Here is a 13,980-nt window from a genome sequence, read left to right on the forward strand (position 1 = left end):
TAGACCAGATTCACACTTTGATTTTGTGCTGTCTTCCATGGGATATTCTTCAAATAGTTTTAAAAGGCACGTGGGTGCCCAGAATACACAACCCCCCTCATTCCTGACAGGCTCAGATCTAGGAGTGCCGTCTCTGGAAGGTCTTCCTTACTGTCTCAGACAGCGACAGATCCCCTCTCAGCACCCCCAAACCATTTTCATGTGCAGTTTCACCTCTACACCCACCAGTAGGGTTGTCTACTCTTCTGGCTCCCTCCATGAGCTGCGAGTTTCCTAAAGTCAGTGATTTTGTCTTCTTCCTGTTTTTATCTTCTGTATCTAGAATAGTGTTTATGCATTTGGGTCATGCAAGTGATGCTTGTTAAATGGAGTATGAATGCTTGAGACTATGAATGAATGAGTGAGTGAGTGGATCAATGAATGAATACATGAAAAGATCAGAAAAATGTTCACCCTCAAATGGAAGCTAATACAAACATAAAAGTGTCAATGACTTTAGGTATACGCAGAATTTACGCACATAATGGTACTTTCGAAATCCAATCACGATGGCAAGATCATGGCAGCATAAGGCGTGTGAAGAGGGGAGTGACACACACCACTGACTGGTGCTATGGGTGGCACAAGATGGTGAGAATGGCTGATTAAAATCAGAGTCAAGTGGTAGGAATGGATTGCTTTTGCTCTAGATTTGGGAGAGAGATCTTATCTTCTGAGCTCATGAATATTTTGGTCTTAGTGATTTCTCTTAAGCAAGGTTTGTTTTTGTTTTTTTTTTTATTTTGAATTTAAGACTGAGATACACCTTAATAGACATGTTTATCAAAAGCATGGCTTCATTGTAAAAATTAAATAACAGTGATTACACCTCTAAAATGGAAGTTACTTCGAACCAGTTATTTTATTCCCACGTGCCTCGGTTTCTTTCATGCATAATTTGTAAAATGATAATAGCCCTAGCCAATATTTACATTATAAAAGTGTTGTTACTGTAAATTAGATGGTATAAAATGGGTTATGATGTCTTCTTTGAAAGACAAGCACTATACACAAATGAGGTGTTATTTAGTTTTTCCTTTTCTATCTCGTTAAATGAGAATTAGGTGAAAACTCCACTTTCAGCGCTATCCAGTGGGTAAATGATTATTGACTTGAGTGAGATGAAGAAAAAAAATCTTCCGCTGTAAGCTCAGTTCATGCAGCCTAGCTAGTCTATGCACAAGGCAAAATTATTGTATTTATTTGTGATGTTTACCACTATCCTTTATTCCTCTTTGTGCTCAAATCACAAAGTAAAGACGGGTAAGCCTTTCAGTTCAGTCACAGTGTGCACTTTGGAGGACATAAATATCTTGGAATGATTACATGGTAGAAATAACGTTTCAACTAATCAAGCCGTGCAGCCAGTTTTGTTATCGATCTAGGGCCTAAATGCTTCAAGTTCTGGTCCTGAGGCTTGGGATCGCTATCAGTGTAACCTTTTGAAATTAGTTACTGCCAATGCTTCTGTGCCTCCAGTTAGCACTACACAAGTCAGAGCTTTCCTGCCTTCTTGGAATACAGGACTCCAATAGCAGCATAGGAGTTGTGAAAATAAGGTTTTGGGGAATCGTTGTGAATGTCAGAAACTTTCCTTTGTCTCATGGAGGCATGAATCCCAGTGGGAGGATTCAGGATAACGGAGCTGGTGGGGGTGTACACACTTGTCCAGCATAATTGCACCTGGCCTCTCTGTATGCATAACAGGTTCAGCCCATTTCTAGTTCATGGACCCTATTCTTGGACCGCCCCTGCTCCTCTTCCTTCTCCAAACCCCTTACCGTGTTCATCCATTCTGTCTTGGCTCACCTTCACTCCTTAGGACTAACCTTCAGCCTTGCTTGCAGTCATGGTCATCTGTTTTCCACCTGACCCATTTATTTTGGCTTCTGGATTCTGCTGTCAGAGAGGACTCTTGCCTGAATAGTTGCCTGGCCAGCTGTGGGGCCAGCTGCCTGCTTCCGACTCCAAGGTGACCATGCTCCTGCTCTGACTGTCCCAATACATGAACTATGAACTATGGAACTATAACAATCTGTGAGCAACGGCGACAATTGTTTCTGACCAGATGTTTACCGGTGAAGATCACTTCGTTGGTGTGCTGCTCAGAGAGGTGGGCTGCTCAGGTGAATCTTCATGCACCATGTGGGCGGCCTTGGGTCCAGGAAGCCTGTGTGGCCCGGGAAACCTAGTGACGGAGTGAGTGCAGAGGAAGGCTTGGGAGGACAACACGGAAGGCAGATCTGGTATACAGTTTTAGCCACATTCAGCACTGGTTGGGGGACAACTGTCCAACACACAAGCCATGCCTACCAAGAGCATTGCCATCTACTCGATTAAGCTGATGTCGAGGTGGTGAGGGAGTCTTCATGGTGGCCCCAATTTCCTATCATTGGGCAAAAAAATCCAAGGATTACGGCTTTCACTTTTAAGGCAAACTTTTAAAAGCAGTTGTCTATAGGCCCTGGCTGGGTGGCTCCATGGATAAAGCGTCATCCCTGCGCACTGAGGTCACAGGTCAGATTCCTGGTCACGGCACATAGGAGAAGCAATCAATGAGTACATAACTAAATGGAACAACTAAATGGAATAACTAAGTGGACGACGCACTGATGCTACTCTCTCTCTCTCTCTCTCTCTCAATCAATGAAAAAAAATTTTAAATAAGATAAGAAAAACAAACAAACAGTTGTCTACATTCACTGGTTCCATTTGTTCAAATTGCTGTGACATGGCTCCTGCCCCCACTGATCCACATCTGCCTAACAGGCTAAGTATCTTCTTGGGGTTCACCTCACGGGTACTTCTCAGTTTGTTTTCTTGATTTCTTGATCGCATCCACGTTTGTTGACCACGGTCTACTTGAAACGTGCTTGTCCCTTGTCCTCTGTGACACTTTACTCTTCCTGTTTCCCTCCTATCCCTCTGGGCTGCACCTTCTCATTCGCTCTTTTTGGGATCCTTTCTCTGCCCATCCTATAAGCTTTGGGGTTCCCCTGGATTCTTTCCTGGGCCCATTTCTCTTCCCTGACATTCGCCCAGGGTTTCTCTTCTATCCCTGTGGATTCTATTGTTGTCTTGTACTGATGTTTTCTCAATTGTATCCTCAGACCTCTCGATCAAACCCCCACTGCGGCCCTGCAAACATTCCCCAGGAACCAAACCAAACACCACCAAGGCTGAACCTGTCCCCTTCTCCCCCAAATCTCCTCTATTCTGTATTTTTACTGCCTCATTGAGTGATAGCATTGTCCACACAACTGTTCGTGTCAAAAATCTGAGCAGCAATCTTGACGTCCTCCCCCTTAAAACGCAAACGTTCAAGCAATCGCAGATTTCCATGGAGTCATCCCTTCCCACGCATGGCACGTGCGGTCGTGAATAACTGGGTCCCACGTACCTTTCCGGAGCATGTCTGACCACCCTGCCTCCACTGTGCAGAACGGTTTTTGATGCTCAGGTGCACCGCATGCACTACCATTTCTGTCACCTCCAAAACGTGCATCCACTGAAGGAGGCCTGCCTCACTGCGTTATCGGACGGGCTCCTCTACACCCTGTACGTGTTCCCGTAGCAGTCGCTAACTTCCAATCCTCCCATAGTCTGAGTCACGTGACTCTCTTAGAGCTCTGGGTACCTTCCTCTTCGTGACACACAGCTGTCACAGAGCTGCCTTTTCTGTTTCTATCTAGTCTTCTACTGTAAGCTCTCTGTAAGCAAAGGCCATATTTATCTCATTGACCTTTGCATTCCAAGCACCAACAAAATATTTGGTACAAAACAGATGCCTAGTGAAGGAATGAATGAATAGAAATGTCAAAATGTCAGGATATGGACACAACCTAAGTGCCCATCAATAGATGACTGGATAAAGAAGATGCGGTACCTATCTACTGGGATATTACTCAGCTGATAAAAAGAACGAAATCTTACCATCTGCGACAACATGGATGAACCTAGAGAGTGCGATGCGAAGGGAGAGGAGTCAGACAGAGAAAGACAAATGCCTTATGATTGCACTTATATGTGGAATCTAAACACCAAGATGAATGAACAAACAAGACAGAAACAGACTTGTAGATGCAGAGAACAAACTGATGGTAGCCAGATGGGAGATGGGTTGGGTGGGGCTGGATGAGAAAGGTCAGGGGCCAAGAACTGCAAATTAGTAGTTACAAAATAGTCACAGGGATGTAAAGTACAGCACAGGGAATATGGTCAATAATATTGGAATAACTAGGCATGGTGCCACGTGGGCACTAGACTCATTGGGGTGGATCACTTTGTAAATTATATAAATATTTAATCACTACGTGACGCGGTACACTTGAAAATAATATAAAATAATATTTAGTACCAACTTTAACTGAAAAAAGTCTCATTGTGAGCATATAAAAGAAATTTCCAATCAGAGGGTACAATTAGGATTTTACTAAACAAAGATTTATCAACTTCCTCTAATACAAAAAGAATTCAAAGATTATCTAAAACTATTTAGAAGGATGTATTAACATTAGAATCATGAACAAAGAGTAGATAATAGCGATAGATTTCAAATCTGTCCCTCATGGCCTTCTTTTCCAGAGTTCAAAATCCAGACTCTCTGGGCGTGATTGGGGTCACCCAAGAGTTCCATCCTTCTGACTTTTCCATAAACGACCGGATTCAAAACCCACTCCACACTTGAGAACATGGGGAATGGAATAAGGTAAGAGTTAGCTTTCCTGTTTTTTCCTCTATTATTTGGTCTTCAACGATATACTTGTAGAGCAATAATTTTAAAATTCTTTCTCTGGAGTCTTCGCTGGGTGGTGTGACTGGCTTCCTTCCTGGGTTAGTAGGTCTCACAATGTTTGAATATCCTATGCATGTGAAAAAATGTTGTGAAGTCTCTTAAGGAATTATGTCTTTTCAATTTCTTTTAAATTTCACAATTATTTAAATTCTTCACTGCTAATCTCTTGATTCCCCCTCCCCCCCCAATCTAACTGCACATAGAGAAAAGTGAGTTTTCAGAACTCACAAAGACTCGCTACCCACTCCAGGACACCTTTCAGGCCAGATAGACAGTGAGAATGCAGGATGCGAGCAAGGCAACCACACTTCAAAACAACTCTGCGTTATCCATACCACCTCTGGACAACCCTCACTCCATCCCCACAATTAACTCTCTCTAGCCCCTTATCTGCTGTGGTTTTTCATTTAACAAAGCTTAGCATTGTGTATTTATCTCCTTATTTGTTTATGTTTTATCCCCTCTACTAGAATGTAAGCTTCATGAGGGCAGGGAGTTTGGGTTTTGGTTTTGTTTTCTTTTTACTACTATATATATGCTTAACATATGGTACATGGTGGTACTCAATAAATAGTTGATTAAATAAATGATGTCTTAAAAACTTTTTTTTTTTTTTTTTTCATTTTTCTGAAGCTGGAAACAGGGAGAGACAGTCAGACAGACTCCCGCATGCGCCCGACCGGGATCCACCCGGCACGCCCACCAGGGGGCGACGCTCTGCCCACCAGGGGGGGATGCTCTGCCCATCCTGGGCGTCGCCATGTTGCGACCCTCCTGGGTGTCGCCATATTGCGACCAGAGCCACTCTAGCGCCTGGGGCAGAGGCCACAGAGCCAACCCCAGCGCCCGGGCCATCTTTTGCTCCAATGGAGCCTTGGCTGCGGGAGGGGAAGAGAGAGACAGAGAGGAAGGCGCGGCGGAGGGGTGGAGAAGCAAATGGGCGCTTCTCCTATGTGCCCTGGCCGGGAATCGAACCCGGGCCCTCCGCACGCTAGGCCGACGCTCTACCGCTGAGCCAACTGGCCAGGGCCTTAAAAACTTTTTAAAGAGATTGATGCCCATCTAGATCTCTAGGAATCTATGCAAGTCTGGTTTGCAGCCTTCCCCTCCACCAATATTTTATTGATGATGAAGATGATAACACTGATGGCATACTGAACAGATCTAGGGGTGACACAAAACTAGAAAGAATCACGAAGAAGTTGGATGATACAGACAAGATTACCTTCCCCTGCAAATCCTGACAAAATGCAATCATGACTCACATTTGACAATATGAAGTCGATGATGGGTACAAATATTAAGCACTCAAAGGTCCCAAAATTCAATTGCTCAAGTATAAGTAGAGGGCGAGATGACCCACAATTGCTCACATAGGAAGATTTTAGCTCCTGTCAATTATGAGTAGATGATGAATCGACACAGCAGGATGTAGCTTCCAAAAAAAAAAAAAATCAATCTTTTGTTGTATTAATAGAACAGTAGTGTTCAAGTGGCAAAGTAGTTCTCTAGCATCCACTGGTTGATCAGGCCACATTTGTGCTATTTTATGAATTCTGATCTTTAGCCTTTAAGAGAAACATTGATAAAAGATTTTTCAAGAAGAGTAAAAAGGATAATAAAGGATTGGGTAATCAGTGTTGTATCAAAAATGATTAAAGGAACGAAGGCTGTGTGTGGGTGTCTGAGGAGGAGGGTGATAGCTAGGGCTCTTCTGCAGAGAAGAGATTAGATTTCTTCTGGAGAATCCCAAATGACAGATTAAGGGCCTGTGATGCAAGCATGTATATTACAACCCACTGGAATTTTCAACAATTCAATTTTCCCAGCAATCAGTGGACAGCTGCTAGAGGTTGTAGAAGATGGGCATTCATGCCCCACTTGCTGAATATATTTGCGATGGAAGTTCAAATACTGGGATATTGGATTGGGTCAATCATGTATGAGTGCTTACTATTTGGTAGATACTATAAGAAGCAATTAATAAAGGTTGCCATTTTTAGTACATCAATCTTCTTAGCTCCATCCTATGGATGAAATAAGTGAGGTTTAAAGGGGTTAAGTAACTTGTCCAAGGTCTTATACTTTGTCCAAAACAGAGCAAGAATTTGAACTTAGAGCTTTGATCTTGATTATTCTATAAGGGCTCCCACTTCTAAAAATTCATTTTGTTCCCACCCTGAGACTATATTTGAAGCTTATGATCTCCAGTTGTAAATGATTCTGTGGTAAATAGGTCCTTCCAATACAATTTGAGGGAATTAAATTAGCCTAGGCACTTGCCACTTGTGGTCCACTATAGGGAGCCCAGCATAGGGACCTGGCACAAAACGCATGCTCTACAATTATTTATTAAGTAAAAGGAATGAGTGGATCCAGCCATACAAGCTGCATTAGAAATGACAGAATCTCGATATATTGTGGCTGAAGAAGAACAAATACATTTTTGGGTGGTCTACTGAGGACACTTGGCAGAAAGTGATAATCCATCATTCATGGCAAAAGCCTTGTGAATGCCTGCTCAGTCGTTTGGACAACATTCATTTAAACAGATATTTATTGAGTACCTGTCCTGTACCAGGTATGTCCAACGTGCTGAGGGTGCAGAGGTGAATCAGAGGATGCACTGTTAGAGGGGGAGATGGACAGGTAAGCAAATTCTTATGATACAGTGTGATGAGTGCTACAGCAGGTGCGTGTGCGCGCGCACACGTGCGTACTACCTGTGCATGTGTATGTTTTAAGTATATAGAAGACAGAGCAGAAGAGAACTAATTCTAGTTTGTTGAAACAGTTGTCTTATACTTGATCATGTTCTTAAAATGACTGTCCATATGTTGTATGAGTTTATTCGGTCTTCGTAAAGAGCATGTGAAGTTGTGATCTGTAATGCTGGTGGTTGAGGCCAGGCAAGTTTGCATTGAATTCGGGCAGGTGGTAGAGGAACTGTGGAACCAGAAAGCATCGGGCTATTATCTGTTTATCTGAGGATCACAAAGAGACGTGAGCAAATGAACAAAGGAAAACCTGCTTTTCTCAGTGAAGGGGGAGGGATCAGGAAAACTGCACCTCACAGTGGCGGGAAAGCAATCTGGGAGAATCACCCCTGAGGGAAAGCACTCATAGCCTTACATAGACTATACACATGTGGTGCTGCCACGTGCTCACTCACTAATCAGGCAAAGTGCTTGCAGCTGGTAAACCAGCGAGCTAAGCCTAACACAGCTGTTTCCCTTTTTGTACAAAAGAAGAAATGGAGCCTTGCAGAGTAGGTGAATTCCTCAAGGCCATGCGGCTAGTGATATTGATCATTGACATTTATTGAGTGCTGAGGATGTGGCTCTGTTCTAATCCCTATTAAGACTTTTAATCTTCACGACAATTCTCCAAGGTCATTGTTGATATTCTTGCCGTTTTACAAATGAGAACACTGAGGCACAGGTTTAAATACATTGCCTAGAGTCACATAGCTAGAAAGTGGCATCAGTAGGCACAGACCCACTGCACTAAATTGCCTTTAACTGGTGCCCTGAAGAGCTGGGTTTCACACTTGGATTCTGACTCCCAAGTTCAGCTTCTTGCAAGAGACCTTGCTCTTTAGCAATATCGCATCCAAATGGGTTGGGTTTTTTTTTTTTACAGGGACAGAGAGAGAGAGAGAGAGAGGGACAGACAGACAGGAACAGAGAGAGATGAGAAGCATCAATCATCAGTTTTTGGTTGCGACACTTTAGTTGTTCATTGATTGCTGTCTCATATGTGCCTTGACCGCGGGCCTTCAGCAGACCGAGTAACCCCTTGCTCGAGCCAGTGACCTTGGGTCCAAGCTGGTGAGCTTTTTGCTCAAGCAAGATGAGCACGTGCTCAAGCTGGTGACCTTGGAGTCTCGAACCTGGGTTCTTCCGCATCTTAGTCCAATGCTCTATCCACTGCGCCACTACCTGGTCAGGCTCGCATCCAAATGGAAAGAAATGGTTGGTGTGTGCATGGATACAAGGAGAGGTTGCATAGGTTGGGCATCATGGAAGTGTTTGGGATAGGTACGGTATAATCTCTAGAGTGAGCATTAGCTGTGTCTGCAGGATTGTTCATGGCAGCCAGAATATGGCTTTTTGTTTTTTCTTCTTCTTCTTTTTTTTTTTTTTTTCATTTTTCTGAAGCTGGAAACAGGGAGAGACAGTCAGACAGACTCCCGCATGCGCCCGACCGGGATCCACCCGGCACGCCCACCAGGGGCGACGCTCTGCCCCCCAGGGGGCGACGCTCTGCCCATCCTGGGCGTCGCCATATTGCGACCAGAGCCACTCTAGCGCCTGAGGCAGAGGCCACAGAGCCATGCCCAGCGCCCGGGCCATCTTGGCTCCAATGGAGCCTTGGCTGCGGGAGGGGAAGAGAGAGACAGAGAGGAAAGCGCGGCGGAGGGGTGGAGAAGCAAATGGGCGCTTCTCCTATGTGCCCTGGCCGGGAATCGAACCCGGGTCCTCCGCACGCTAGGCCGACGCTCTACCGCTGAGCCAACCGGCCAGGGCCAGAATATGGCTTTTTGTTCTCCGTATCAGCAATCTGGGCTTTAGGGATGAAGATTTGTTACCCATGTGGACAAGCCACCCAACACTTACCCTGCCATCTTTTAAAATCTTGCTTGAATTTTTCTAAAAGAAGATAAGATGTAAAGCATAAAACAAGTTAGCTCCGGGTGATTTGCTCAGTCAGTTAGAGTGTCGTCCTGAAACACCAAGGTTGTGGGTTTGATCTCCAGTCAGGGCATATTTGGGAAACAAGCAATGAATGCACAACTGAGTGGAACAACAAAGGAATGCTTCTCACTCACTCTCTGTCTTTCTCTCCTTTCCTCTCTCTCTAAAATGAATCAATAAAATAAAGAAAAATGAAATAAATTATATGCAATACCTAAAATATAAGCAAGAACAGAGATAGAGAAAAGCAAAAACAAAGCACATAATTGCTTAAATTGTCCCAGGATTCTCTCCATAATAAAAACTCTCATACTGAAAAGTATAGTAGTTCACCCTAGTATTATTGTGCCTTAAGGATTCAGTTGAGTTGGCTCTGTGGCAAATCTGAGAAAGAATTGGTTATTAAGATGAATGAACTAGATGACCCTGCCCTCAGTAATGTGTATGCAATAACATGAAGTATGCAATCAACCCTACTGCATTTTTAAAACATCCATCTCCCCATAATTGTTGGAGATTCGGTCATTTTAAAATCAACTGCCAGCTGGGGTTTCTGTGGCAGGAAGGGTCAATGTTCTCTGGCATTCAAGGCAGGTGGGGTGTTTTGGTTTTGTTTGGTTTTTAGACTTCTGTTTAGTCACATATAGAGACCTAGTATATTCAACTGATTATCTCGGCCTTTGTGTTTATGGATTTCTGTTTTCTTGGCTTCAGGTCCTTGGAAACATTTGTTTCGATGGTGGCAGGAGAGTTAGTCATGCTTTATTTTTGTTGTTTCTATTTATTTTTAAGATCCTTTAGTTCAAGTCTACTTCCAAGGTATTGTGTAACTGTCTTAATGTCTCTCCACAAATAAAATATTCCAGTAGTAACTTCTAGCACAACTTTATAGGAAAGGTTAATAATTTGATGCCTAGTTTCTGCCCACCAGCACCATTCTGTAGCATTAGAAGCCAGAACAAGGGTATGCATTGGAAAATTCTGTTTGAAATTTATAATGGGACTTAGCATTTAACATGTGAAATTTCAAGTTTCTTAGACCAATTATTTTTGAGTTACCAAGCAGCCAAATTCTTATAAACATATTTTCCCCTTTTCATTACTGAGTCAACAAAAGCTGGAAAATCATTTTCTCACATGTTCCGTTCTTCAACTCAGCCTGAAGGTAAATTTCTTTTTTAAAAACCACATCCCAAACAAACAGTTTTTCATGAAGTTATGAGTAAATGAATAGAGTGGGCCTACTGGCATTTGGGATGCACGTCTAATTAGAACTCTCAGTCTTTCAAACATATAATTTACCAAAGTTGGGGTTTTTAATTCTTAGCCTTGAGTCCATTGGGATGAAACAAGTGACCCTTGATGGAAATATGTCAAGAATCAGCTTTCTGAGGTTGACTTTCAGTTCGCTGGTCACCAAATCAAAACTGCTGATTCCAAGGCTTACAGATATCTGCATCCTCTAGATTTGTTAAAAGACCAAGGCAGATCAAAGCTCTGCTTTGCTGCTTTGAAGACCAGATGCCCTGTTCCTTCCCCTTGATTTCTCTTGGTTGGTTTCTTCATGAGAGAGGTTCCATCTCAGCAGGCAGCATCTTTGCTACGATATGAAGCATTGTACTTCCTGTGCATCTTCCAGCACGTAAGGGAGGCAGGGAACCCTGATTTTAGAATGAGATAGATGATGATCAGCCTTCAAACTGACTTCATGTACTTTCTAGTGCAAAGCTTGTTAGGCACCAAGGACTGCTACAAATGCTCTCAGTCACCAATGCTTGTGAACTTGAAAGTGGTGACACAGATTTGCAATCAACTAGATTAGTATGTGACCTTGAACAAGCAACTCACAGGGTTCTTGTTTGCAATAAATCATTGAGATTGTGTATGAAAATACTTAGCCCAAAGCCTGGCACATAGATGCAAATGCAGATTGCATTTTTGTAAAGCGCACAACAACTCATGGAACCTCAAATAGACGGATGGGCCCAAATCAACATTATCTGCCTTTAGTCATTTTTAAATTTTTTATGTTAATTTTTTTCCCATTGATTTGAGAGAGAGAGAGAGGAAGAAGAAGAGAGGGGTGGGGGAAAGGAAAGACAGAGCCAGAAGCATCAACTCATGGTTCCATTTACTTGTCCATTTAGTTGTGCACTCATTGGTTGCTTCTCACACATGCCCTGAACTCATAAACTCAGCATGCAGGGACAATGTTCTATCCACTGAGCAACATGACCAGGGCCCTTTAGCCATTTTTTTCTTTCTTTTTTTTAATTTTTATTTTTGTATTTTTCTGAAGTTGGAAACGGGAATGCAGTCAGACAGACTCCTGCATGAGCCCGACCGGGATCCACCCGGCACGCCCACCAGAGGGTGATGCTCTGCCCATTTGAGGCGTTGCTCTGTTGCAACCAGAGCCACTCCAGCACCTGAGGCAGAGGCCACAGAGCCATCCTCAGCGCCCGGGCCAACTCTGCTCCAATGGAGCCTTGGCTGCAGGAGGGGAAGAGAGAGACAGAGAGGAAGGAGAGAGGGAGAGGTGAAGAAGCAGATGGGTGCTTCTCCTGTGTGCCCTGGCCGGGAATCAAACCCGGGACTCCTGCACACCAAGCCAACACTCTACCACTGAGCCAACCGGCCAGGGCTAGCCATTTTTTAAAATCAGAAAATTTCACTTCCAAATGAATAACTACATGTATCAATGATTTTGTTTTAAAGTCTACATTCAGAACAAAATGTTACTTCAATAATAATCATCTGCTCATATATTTAATAAGAGGAGCTGACTATGGTTTCTTTAGAAGAAAATTACATGTGAACAAAGAAGGAAAATTGGATAAATGTCTTTCTTTCAAAATAAATGTAGAAGGGACCATTACCTGATTAAAGAAGATTCAGATGATGATATAATTATCTCTATATGTGACTTAAAATATACTTGTTTTTATGACTTGGTTTAAAGTTTTACTGATCTTAAAGGACTAATTTTCTCAGAATTGAATGACAAACCCTACAGTATCCCTATTAGCTATTAATATACTAAAAATACCCATTAACAATCTTTTTCTTAAATTGCATCTACTGTCATGGCCTTACTTTTATTCCAGTGACACAAAAGGAGTTATTTAGACTCCTTGTTCTCGCTGCATATTAGAAAGCAGAAGGCAGAAGCATTCACCCGGCCCACTTCACGATGAAGAAAGGACTCTTCCCCAGCTGCCAGGAACTGACAGTGTAGTAAAATTACAAGAAAATTGTGTTAAGAAACCTGGTCTCATCTGCAAATTATTGGACTGAAACCTGAGGTGCTAAATTTCAGCACAAAGGTGACTTTGGAGGAGAAAGTTTATGCCAAACTGGAGCAGTTGTTTTTGTGTTATGTAAGAAGGAGAAAAAAAAAACAACACATTAACTGTTTACTCCTAAGCTATAATTTTAAGATTATTCTGTTACCCTAAATGACAGAACTTATAAACCTCCAATGTTGCTTTCGAGTTACATTTGCATAAAGTAGTATCTGTACCTACTCAAAACAAAAGATAATTAAATATTAAGTAATTTTGCCTTGCCCGACTGTATTTAAAGGATGCAAAGTCATTTTATTCACTGTGTCAGAAGGGAATTCTAGTTGAATTGTGAAAATGGTAGTGTTGAACAGCTAAAAGATTTTTCTTTTTAAATAACTTCTTAGATTATGAAAAAAATATGATCTCACTTATAGATAGAATCTAAAAATAATAATAATAATGAGTAAACAGAAAAGAAACAGACACATAGGTATAGAGAACCACCTGATGGTTGCCAAGTGGGAGGGGACAAGGAGATGAGGATAAAATAAAATTTTAAAAATATAGAATAGCCTGACCAGGCGGTGGCGCAGTGGATAGAGCATCGGACTGGGATGCGGAAGGATCCAGGTTCGAGACCCTGAGGTCGCCAGCTTGAGCGAGGGCTCATCTGGTTTGAGCAAAAAAAAAGCTCACCAGCTTGAGCCCAACGTCGCTGGCTCAAGCAAGGGGTTACTTGGTCTGCTGAAGGCCCGCGGTCAAGGCACATAAAAAAAAAAAAAAAAAAAATATATATATATATATATAGAATATACAGTACAGTAAAAACAAAAAAATAAAAATCACCAAATAATCCATCATTCTATGATCCAGAGATAATTGCTGTTAACATTTTGTTGTATTTCTTTATAGTGGGTGTTTATACACACACACACATACACACACACACCAAAATACCCATTACATATAAATGCATATTTATATTTTATTACAGAAAATTTAAAGCATAGACAAAAGTAGGCAAGGAGCCCCATGTACTCATCAACCCATGATAGCCAATCCATGAATACCTCTTCCTCCTCCCCACTTATCTTATTTTAAAGCAAATTCCAGAAATTTTATCATCGCATCATTGAAATAAATATTTCACTATGAATCTCTA

At 42.3% G+C, this 13,980-nt stretch overlaps 1 protein-coding gene across 3 annotated transcripts in view; it reads left to right on the top strand.

Moving 5' to 3' along the window:
• MKLN1 (muskelin 1) overlaps positions 1-13,980 on the top strand; it is a 328,173-nt gene that overhangs the window by 18,613 nt on the left and 295,580 nt on the right. For 2 of the 3 annotated variants that reach the window (XM_066262317.1, XM_066262316.1), the window contains one exon: positions 4,624-4,747. In XM_066262317.1, the coding sequence (XP_066118414.1) occupies positions 4,731-4,747 (17 nt within the window). In that variant the 5' untranslated portion in view covers positions 4,624-4,730. Of the gene's footprint in view, positions 1-4,623; positions 4,748-7,415; positions 7,484-13,980 lie in introns of all 3 variants that reach the window. The other variant, XM_066262318.1, reaches the window with a different exon arrangement.

Source organism: Saccopteryx bilineata, chromosome 2 (genome assembly GCF_036850765.1).
Source record: "Saccopteryx bilineata isolate mSacBil1 chromosome 2, mSacBil1_pri_phased_curated, whole genome shotgun sequence".
In the NCBI taxonomy this organism is placed as follows: Eukaryota; Metazoa; Chordata; class Mammalia; order Chiroptera; family Emballonuridae; genus Saccopteryx; species Saccopteryx bilineata.